The sequence below is a fragment of the Zingiber officinale genome, chromosome 3A, assembly GCF_018446385.1.
Source record: "Zingiber officinale cultivar Zhangliang chromosome 3A, Zo_v1.1, whole genome shotgun sequence".
Classification (NCBI taxonomy): Eukaryota; Viridiplantae; Streptophyta; class Magnoliopsida; order Zingiberales; family Zingiberaceae; genus Zingiber; species Zingiber officinale.
Window position 1 is genome coordinate 22,717,341 of NC_055990.1, and position 10,148 is coordinate 22,727,488.

Genomic DNA, 10,148 nt, shown 5'->3' on the forward strand with positions numbered 1-10,148 from the left:
CCAACCGTGTTAGCGTTGTTGTATTTGTTTCTGTATTTTCCGCTGCACATCTTTGAAGGAACAAGCAACGCCGAGCACCGAGCGAACGCGACGAGCTATTCACCCCTCCCCCCTCTAGCTACTTTTGGTCCTAACAAAAAAGTCGTCTCTGGTTAACAACGGATTATTAAAAATCCATAGTTGGTTAAAGATGGAATTTTAATATTCCGTCGCTAATCTTGGCAAGAATCACTATATTTTGCGACCAACTATTAAAAATTTATTTCTAGTTAGCGATGGAATTTTAATATTCCGTCTATATCGCTAATGCCAACTAACGTCGTTTACATATATAGCGACGGTTTTAATATTCTGCCTCTAACTTTAGAGACAGAATTTATGTTCCGTACCTAATTAACGACGGAAGTTAAAATTCTGTCTCTAAATACAAGCAACGACAAACCCTGTATCTATGCGATTTTTTCGTCTCTATTCAATTGCTAAGCTTGTCGACGGAAAAGTCCATCTTTAACGTTGTATTTTTTAGTAGTGTTAGACTCGATATAAGAAACATGTCTAATTTAGAAAAGCTCACCCCACCTCTATTTTTTTTTAATTAACATGCCTAATTTAGACTCGGTATAAGAAACTATTTCACCTTTGATGTGACAAAAGATTATTCGTTCGTCTCAGCGCCTCTACCAATCTGTCCCTAAGATAATACGGAGGAGATAAATCACTGATGATTACTAACTATTAGTGAAGTGACCAAGGCATAAGAAATAGCATACTCAGACTTGCCAAATTTTAATCCTAAAATCTGATATAATAATATTTTATACCTCAACTATCATACCATTACGAGGGACCACTACCTCACGTTTGAGCGTCTTCAATGCAAGGCAAGATTTTTGAGATTTATGAAATATAATAAAATAAATAAGAAAATTTAAATTTTTGTGGCCATTAAAATTTCAAACTTACTGTAATATTAAGTTACAGGACGCTATATGCAAGATGAGCTTTCTCGAGACCACGTACGTATAGCCCAAGACCCATCCCAACAGCAAAATGTCTAGATCCTTTCACGGGGATAAGGTCCTGGGCAGCCTTAGCTTAGGACATGTGACGATTTCATAATTTTTTATCAAGATAAATAAATATGTAAAAAATAAATTTTTTACCCTTTCTCTTCTCTTCCTCTTCTGATGATAATTTTTCACTCTAAATTTCTTTCTCTTTCTCATTCACATTTTAAATTAAACAGAATATTAAAGTTTGATAAATCTTTTAGTATCATTATAAGAAATGCAGTTTTGGTCACGAGGTAAAACTTAATTTGCTTCACATGGTCGACACAATCAATGTCGGACTAAAACAAGGAGTTTTTTTTTTTTAAATTTATGAATCTAAAGAATTAAGATGCTGCAACATTGCAAAAAGCTATGTTTTATTATTATTAATATATTTTTTATTATTTTGGTGGATGTGTCAATTTTGTCTCTCTTTTTATTTAATTTGGATGATTTGTAGGGTAATGATTATAGGGCTACCTTGGACAAAAGTCAAAAAGGTTCCCTATGTTTTTCGGATCCTAAAATACATCCCACTTTGATATTTTTTATCTTTTAAGTAGAAGGACGCTCTATCTAAAATGACATAAAATTTTTGAAGCATTCGAAAATATTTTAAATTATATTTAATATTTTAAATTAAGTCCACTCAATAACTACTATAGATCTTTGAATTATTCTTAATTTAATATATTATATATTCCGTATTGCAACTAAAGTCATGGTTATTTAATATTTATATTTTTAACATTTACACTTTTATAGCTATTACAACCATGTATTATTTATGAAACTATAAATATTATAATTGTATAACCGCTACGTGTTTATAATTATCACAATTTACAACACACCATGGTTTAGGATGTAAATGAAAAATATAGACTAAAAATAATGCTAAGAATATGATAAAAGATGATTTATTTATCTCAATATTCTTATTAATTTATTTTTAGGTCAAAAAAAGTAAATCAGATACACTTGAACACAATCCTAAAATTTTATATGATAATATTCAATGTCTCAACTGTATAATGGCATGAGCCAATTGTAACATCAATCATTAATTAATTATTTATTTATATATATATATAGAACGATATGTGTTTGACCAGTTAAGCATCACAGTGTTTTTAAATTACCTTAATAAATAGTTTAACAAACACACAGTGAAGTTTTGGGAGCACCATATATAAGCCAAAATGCATTTAGTAGTTAAAATTAAGAGTCAAAAAATATAAATAATTCAAAGATAATTTTATATTATCATTATGATTTAGTTGCGCATGAAATTTCAGAGAACAAAAAAAATTGCGGAACACAACCGCTTGGAAAAACGGAAACAACTTTGGCAACTCAAAAACACTTCCTCGACTCTGGGAACTCAAAAACACTCTTCCTTGGCTCCGGGAGCCTAAAAGCACTTCCTGTGGACGATGGAGGGCCCAGATTCATCGTACTCCACTTTGGAAATCCACATCTATTGTAATCATCAAAAGCCAAAAGAGTAAAATTAGCAACATCAAATTAATCGTCTCAAAATTAATAAAAAATTGTGTAGCTTAGTGCATTAATACCCACCTGCTGGAAAGTGCTGAGGGAAGCAAGGATGGAGCCACCGATCCAGACGCTGTACTTTCGTTCCGGAGGGGCGACCACCTTAATCTTCATGCTGCTGGGGGCCAGGGCAGTGATCTCCTTGCTCATGCGGTCGGCGATTCCGGCGAACATGGTCGTGCCGCCGCTGAGAACGATGTTGCCGTACAAGTCCTTCCTGATGTCCACGTCGCACTTCATGATGGAGTTGTAAGTGGTTTCATGGATGCCGGCGGCTTCCATTCCGATCATGGATGGCTGGAACAGAACCTCCGGGCACCTGAACCTCTCAGCGCCGATGGTGATCACCTGCCCGTCCGGCAACTCGTAGTTCTTCTCGACGGAGGAGTTGCTCTTCGAACCCTCCAGCTCCTGCTCGAAATCCAGAGCAACGTAGGCGAGCTTCTCCTTGATGTCCCTGACGATTTCCCTCTCGGCGGAGGTCGTGAAGGAGTAGCCTCTCTCGGTGAGGATCTTCATCAGGGCATCCGTGAGATCACGGCCGGCGAGGTCCAGGCGAAGGATGGCATGAGGCAGAGCATATCCTTCGTAAATTGGGACGGTGTGGCTCACACCATCACCGGAATCCAGCACGATACCTGTACCAATGTCGTTAATTTGCGATCGAAAATTAAAATTAAAACATATATATATACATATATATATATACCGGTTGTGCGACCGCTGGCGTAAAGGGAGAGGACGGCCTGAATGGCGACGTACATCGCCGGAGCGTTGAAGGTTTCGAACATAATCTGAGTCATCTTCTCCCTGTTGGCCTTGGGGTTGAGCGGCGCCTCGGTGAGCAAAATGGGATGCTCCTCCGGAGCAACACGAAGCTCGTTGAAGAAGGTGTGGTGCCAGATCTTCTCCATGTCGTCCCAGTTGTTGACGATGCCGTGCTCGATGGGATATTTCAGAGTTAAAATGCCTCTCTTGGATTGAGCCTCGTCGCCGACGTAGGCGTCCTTCTGGCCCATTCCGACCATCACGCCTGTGTGGCGAGGCCGGCCGACGATGCTGGGGAACACAGCTCTCGGCGCGTCGTCTCCGGCGAAACCAGCCTACAAAAATGTCTCGCCCCTGTCAGATCAGCCAGCTAGCACAATGGCACTCAAATGAAGTAGTTAGCTAGCTAGTGCCTGACCTTGACCATTCCGGTGCCATTGTCGCAGACGAGTGGCTGGATGTCCTCACCTTCGGCCATTTTCTCAGGTCCTGCGAAGCCAATTTAATTTACAAATTAATTCTTCACACACTATACGAGATATGGATCATTGCACGAATAAAAGATTAAGGCAATTAAGACGATCGATTAATCATTCGATCATCAGAATTGGCATTACGCTGGATCTTGCGCAGGGGGGAGAGGAGATGAGCCGGAGAACAGAGAGGCGAAGCGGCCGGTGATCGATGGTGGAGGAAAGACGGTGGGGGTTTAAATAGGAAGAAAAGGGGAGTTCTGGCAACGAGAACGTTGGGGTATCGAACACTGCGATGATAAAAATAAGGCGAGGCCACGTACGAGTGAACGATCGAGATCGAAATCATCTTCGTGTCTAAATCATGCTCAACAAGTTTTTTTTTTTGATAAAAAATAATAAAACATCCCAAATTAAAAGAAATATTAAATGTATAATTTAAAAAAAAAAAAGACACCTATCAAATATTTTTCTCTCCAAAATATTCCTTTTTTATATATATATATATATATATATATAGCTATAGCTAGTTATTATAACATGTAAAAGATATTATGTAGTTATTACCATGTATATCATCTAATATAACATAATATTGGTGTAACTATTTTAAAGTAATTTTGATTAATTTAAAATGATTTTGATGAAATCAATTTAAATAATTTTAATAAAGTTGATAAAGAATATTTTAATGTAATAAAATTTAAAAGTGAGGGTTTAAATTTTAGAGTTTAAGATTTCATTAATAAGAGCATATTTCCTCGGGATAGACCATTATATCCATTAGCTGATGGGGATGGATCTCACTTATTTAATAGGTGGGATTCATATTTATCAATCAATCAATTTGTGTGGTCTATTCTTTGAATAGCAACGAATATTTTTTTATAAAAGAGAGTTTGTTTAATAATTTATAATATTTAGGGCGCTGTTTTGATTTTTTTTTTTTTTTTTTTACTGTCGATCAATAAAATCATTTAATCAAACTGTTTATGATTTATTAAGCGATTTAGATTGAATTAGTAATTTCTTAATAATATTTGTCCTTTTTTTGTTACCGAAAAAGGAAAATAGTATGAACAAATCAATGATAAAGTTCCTTTTTTTGGGTCGTAAGGAATTAAATTAATAAATCCCGTTGCCCTTTCTCGTATTTGCTACGAGAGCGCGGGTTCTAAGAACAGGAACAACTCGATCGATTGGTGCGTCGGAGGATTCGAGCGATGAAGCCGATCAGGCTTCCGGAGCCGCCGAGCGGCGGGATGGGCGTGCCGGATATCTTCGAGGGCGGAGTTGACGTCATCAGACGGGCTATAGTGATCAGCAACGGAACCACGGCGGCGGAGAACCAGAGTGTCGGCCTAGTTCGTGCACTTGGGCTGGCGGACAAGCTCTCGATTTACGTAAGCTTTTCGGTGACTTTTCTTTTCTTTCAAACTTCGAAATTTGTTCGATCCAGATAGAGAATTGGGTACATTTACTTTCGTTACGATGTGGAACTAGAAGGAAGAATAATGATTTTCTAGGAATCGATTGACAATGTGCCTTCTGGGGAAATCTAGGGTTGGACTAGTATCAAACAAAGATATAAAAACTAAACTGAAAGGTGTGTTTTTTCGTCTTCCTTGTAGGGGTTCCCCCTCTGTAAGTTCTGAAGATTGGCTATTTGGTGGATAATTCACTCAGTGAATGAATGTTGATGTTAGGATATGTCATTCATCAGAATTTAACCATGGTTTACAAATTTCTAGGATTTTTCTTCCATTGATCGTTAGATTCAGTTGATCAATCTTTGCCATGATGCCTTGTTTTAATTTCTCAAATATTTTCTCACTAACTTGCAGCGTGTAACAAGGCAAAGATGGGGTGTGAATGAGTGGCTTCATTGGCTTTCTCGCCTAATTAGACAAATATTTACCGACTCAAGATTTGCTACCTCGCCTCCGGATATGAAGTCATTCCCATTTCCTGGCTTGTTATCCATTCTAGAGGAAGATGGCAAGAAAATTGCTTCCATCGCTTCTGAAACATATAAAAAGTGAGTCATTCTTTCCTTATATTTTTTGATAGTGAAATCACTTTTAAAATGTTGCATAAAAAAAAATTGTATCTTATTATGACTAGCATCCTTTACAATTGATTTTACTGAAAAAAAGAATGATACATGTTTTTCTTTTGCCATTTTCTACTGTTGACAGGCTGGTGATCTCTCTGTTTGTTTTAAAAACCAGTTCTTGTGAAATTTTCACTTGATGTAGGAAATTTTGGTTAGGCCATTGATGAATAACTTCTACTTTGTCTTGAATCTTAATCAACTTGAACACACGTAGATGTCAAAATGCAAAATCTAGATAACCTAGGTTGAAGTCATGGAAGACAACATCCCATGGATGCAAGGTTAACATAAAGCTTTTCATCTTGTATAGTGATTGGAGCATTAACTAATCCCAAATAGTTAAGAAAATATGGCTCGATGGTTGATGATGATCGTGATGATAGTGATTGGAGCAATACCGAAATGCTCAATGTGTTTTTTAATATATTTTTATTTTTTGTTGCTTTGGGATAATGAATACATCATGAGGAACGAAAACACATTTTCTTAAAAATGGAGGAAAAAATTGATTTATTAAACTTGTGAAGTGCTTTTACCGACTTTGTCTGAAAATATCTTTGTTGGGTTTGTATGATACCTTATGATTGTTTGTAGTGGAGAGGTTTGTCTGTCACCAGATCGTATGTGAGGTGACATTTTGGCATCAGCGAAGTAACATCTTTCAAGTGGCAATTTGGTCTACCCCAGTTATAATAGAATAGTTAGAATAGAATAGGACAATTTGGTCTACCCCAGTTATAAAAACTTATGTCATCACCTAACCTAGGCAGATATTGAAGGGGACTGCATAGCCATATATGTTCACAAATGGCTTTATGTAGTATGTATATAAAGTCGCTCTTTGGCCTTTGGGTGATCCGAACGTGTCAAAATGCATCTTGCACCACATCCATATCTCATTAGAAATACAAAGCAGAAGATATTCAAAATAGCTGAAGCAGATAGCTGCTATTATCAATCTAGTAATAGTTTATATTGTCTTTTTAACTCTTTGTCCTGTGGCATTGTTGATGACTGTTAAAGAAACATATTCACAAGAAATTAGGGTACGATTACTTTTTAACATGCAGTCTGATTATTCCTTTTCCAGTTCTCTTTATGTCCATACTGTATCACAATGTTAGAGTTGAGAATATCAGTTTGTACAACTGTATCCTACAGCAATTATTCTACTTTGTAATCTGCTTGACTCTAGTGTTCTGAAAGGGATTTTCCCCCCTTTCAGAGAAGGTCCACTCTTGGTAGTTGCTTGTGGTCATCACACTGTATCAATTGCCAGTTCAGTAAAACATCTAGCATCTGAAAAGGTTTTTGTCATTCAGGTCTGTAACTTTGCATATGAAACTGATTATAAGCAGATCAATCTGTTGTATTTGTTTATTTGCATCATTATTCATTATCATTTCATCTCAGGTACAACATCCAAGGTCGTGCCTTGATAGATTTGACTTGGTGATCACTCCTCGTCATGACTACTATGCTCTTACTGCCAGTGGACAACAGGAGATCCCTCGTATTTTCAGACGGTGGATAACACCACAAGACACACCTGGGAGTAATGTGGTATATTTCTCTTTATGACAATTTTGCAAGATAAACTTCATGGAAAGGCAGGACATATTGCAATCTTATATCCTCTTGAATGATTATGATTGAGAAATTTTAGGTTTTCACTATAGGAGCACTACATCAGGCTGATTCTACTGCACTGCGTCTTGCTGCAAATGCTTGGCATGATGAATTAGCTCCTCTTCCCAAGCCATTACTTGTAGTTAATATTGGAGGACCCACAAGTAAAGACTCTTTTATTTGAAGTAGTTAAAGTATCTCGATCATTTTCATTTTTCAGACTTGTATTTGACAATGCATTATATTTGTTTGATGTTGGAATATGCATCCATTTTGCCATCTAATTATTGCACTTTGTTACGTTTTTTTTTTAATATTTGGTATAATCGTAAATTGGAATGTTGGTTGTCTAAATGAAATAGAGAATCATGACATTTGACTTCTTTCGTCGCATGTTTGGAACGTCTCAAATTTTTGCAAGAAATTTTATCAATGTTTTTGTGGGAGATAGGATTAATTCAGGAATCTTGTAAAATCTCAATTGTAAACTTCTCTACAAATATCAAGTGCAAGTTATTGCCTGAAGAATGCTCAAATTTTTCTTGTGACATTATAAAAATGAAAGAGTTTGAGAAACTCTGGTCAACAAGGAAATAGTTTTCCATTAATTATATATCTTGTCCTTTTGCTACTATTCTTATTTTCCTTTTTTCTTGTCTCTTTTCTTTAACTTTAAAGCAATCACTCATGAATAGTTTTCAGCTTCTCGGTATTTTGGTGATTTTTAATTTGATGCTATTTCAGGGAACTGCAAATATAGTTCAGATCTTGCGACACAATTGGTTGGCTCACTACAAAACGTGCTGGCAAGCTGTGGAAGTGTTATAGTTTCTTTCTCTAGGAGGACTCCTATGAAGGTTATACGTTTAGCTTTAACTATCTAATTTTTGTTAATTTTGCAAAACACTAGGATACAATTTCCAATGAATGTCAACAGGTTTTTGACATTGTAAAACGAGATCTTGGTGGGCATCCAAAAATATACATTTGGGACGGAGAAGGTAATTTCAATGTATAAATTAGATATATTGTACTGCAGAGAGTAACAGGTGCGATCTTTTACATCGCGATTCTGATATTTCAGATCCAAATCTGCATATGGGTCAGCTAGCGTGGGCTGATGCATTTGTCATTACCACAGACTCAATAAGCATGCTCAGCGAAGCTTGCAGCACAGGGTATTTATTAGTAATTTCAGTAGTAATTTGAGATTAAGCCCTTGCTTCTTTAGCTTTTTAGTTCATATTGCAGAAAACCAATTTATGTCATCGGAAGTGAGCACTGCAAGTGGAAATTCTCAGCATTTCACAAGACACTACGCGAACGAGGTGCTGTTCGGCCATTTACAGGCTTCGAGGATGTAAGCCACTTTTCTTCCATCCTTAATCTGCAGCTCCATATGTTCTAAGATTAAGTTGTTAGAATTCATTTGATAAGATGCACCAATGGAGTTTGGTCATGATTTACTCGGAAAAAAAAATACACTTATGGAAGAATTCAATCTCGATAGATTTTCACTTTGCTGGCTCTTATGATTTTGTACTAGTTTATAGTTTCATAGTAAAAATAGGATGATCTTAAAAAATATATATTTTTATCATTTTTGAATTTTCTGACTTAAGTGTGAGATAAAGGTATGCATGGCCTATTTTATCTCTTCAAATGAAAGAAGCAATGACTTTTAGTTAAATTAACAAGTAAAGATGGAAAGAAGTTGAGAAATTTTGAGCTTGAAGCACTCTTTTTTTTGTTTCAAGATATTAGTTTTCGACACAGTAAAAGCTCTAGATTCTTGATAAGGTGACGTTTTCTCTCTTTTCCTTGGTTCTTACTGATCCTAATCGCCTGTCTATGGTTATGTTACTCAATTGGAGAATTTGTGCACAACAAATAATTGCCAAAACTCACTGAATTTGCAGATGTCGAATACCTGGAGCTACCCTCCTCTTAATGATGCTGCTGAAGTTGCTGCTCAGGTTCGCGATATCCTTGCTAAACGAGGACTGGCACTCGGCCATTAGATTCCCATACAATCAATCTCAAGAACCCAAGCAGATCGACGGAATGAGCATCGCTGCACTCAAGAACACACGTGATACAAACAATGGTTACATACCTTGTATAAGTTAATTCTTTTGGCCAAACAAATGATCTTGTTATCATCTTCAATAAATGCAAAGTGTATTGATTGCTATAGAACACAGCTTGTGATTGTATAGAACACTCATTTGTTTAAGACATTGTTGCACTTATTTCATAGACAAATATAATAGTTAAGCCAATCAAACTGTTTTAATTGGATTTAAATACTTGATCATGCTTTATAATTAACTTTTGTTTTGCTTTAAAGGGTAGGTTCTTGACCTGTTGCGACCTTTTAAAATAGTTGCAAATCACTGACACCCATTTTAATCCAAACAATTGCAGGTAAATAATGGCAATAAAGAATTATGCGTAGCATATTGAAACTAAGGGGGCGTTTGGTTTAGGGTAATAGGAGTGGGGAATGAGAATGAGAATCATTGATTCCCATTGTTAATGTTTGGATTATAG

At 36.3% G+C, this 10,148-nt stretch overlaps 2 protein-coding genes across 2 annotated transcripts; one reads left to right on the forward strand and one right to left on the reverse strand.

The window, feature by feature from the left end:
• Positions 1 to 2,466: 2,466 nt before the first annotated feature.
• On the reverse strand, positions 2,467 to 3,855 carry LOC122051432 (actin-like). The gene is made up of 4 exons (XM_042612573.1): positions 3,796 to 3,855; positions 3,319 to 3,712; positions 2,634 to 3,247; positions 2,467 to 2,532 (listed from the first exon to the last, which is right to left on the reverse strand). Exons 1-4 carry the CDS (start codon positions 3,853 to 3,855, stop codon positions 2,467 to 2,469), a joined length of 1,134 nt encoding a protein of 377 aa, XP_042468507.1.
• Positions 3,856 to 4,995: 1,140 nt separating this feature from the next.
• Positions 4,996 to 9,867, forward strand: LOC122053602 (mitochondrial fission protein ELM1-like). The gene is made up of 10 exons (XM_042615620.1): positions 4,996 to 5,253; positions 5,695 to 5,888; positions 7,192 to 7,288; positions 7,380 to 7,529; positions 7,633 to 7,759; positions 8,340 to 8,452; positions 8,533 to 8,596; positions 8,680 to 8,773; positions 8,847 to 8,955; positions 9,515 to 9,867. The coding sequence occupies exons 1-10, from the start codon at positions 5,074 to 5,076 to the stop codon at positions 9,614 to 9,616; spliced, it is 1,230 nt and encodes a 409-aa protein (XP_042471554.1). The 5' UTR covers positions 4,996 to 5,073; the 3' UTR covers positions 9,617 to 9,867.
• Positions 9,868 to 10,148: the final 281 nt, after the last annotated feature.

Bases quoted from the DNA above. Each gene is read 5' to 3' on its own strand.
- LOC122053602 (XM_042615620.1), top strand. From the start codon at position 5,074: ATGAAGCCGATCAGGCTTCCGGAGCCGCCGAGCGGCGGGATGGGCGTG. The intron at 5,889-7,191 runs GTGAGTCATTCT...CCCCCCTTTCAG, and splicing joins GCTTCTGAAACATATAAAAA to AGAAGGTCCACTCTTGGTAG. The intron at 8,453-8,532 runs GTTATACGTTTA...GAATGTCAACAG, and splicing joins CTAGGAGGACTCCTATGAAG to GTTTTTGACATTGTAAAACG.
- LOC122051432 (XM_042612573.1), bottom strand. From the start codon at position 3,855: ATGGCCGAAGGTGAGGACATCCAGCCACTCGTCTGCGACAATGGCACC. The intron at 3,713-3,795 runs GTCAGGCACTAG...ACATTTTTGTAG, and splicing joins ATGGCACCGGAATGGTCAAG to GCTGGTTTCGCCGGAGACGA. The intron at 3,248-3,318 runs GTATATATATAT...ACATTGGTACAG, and splicing joins CGCCAGCGGTCGCACAACCG to GTATCGTGCTGGATTCCGGT.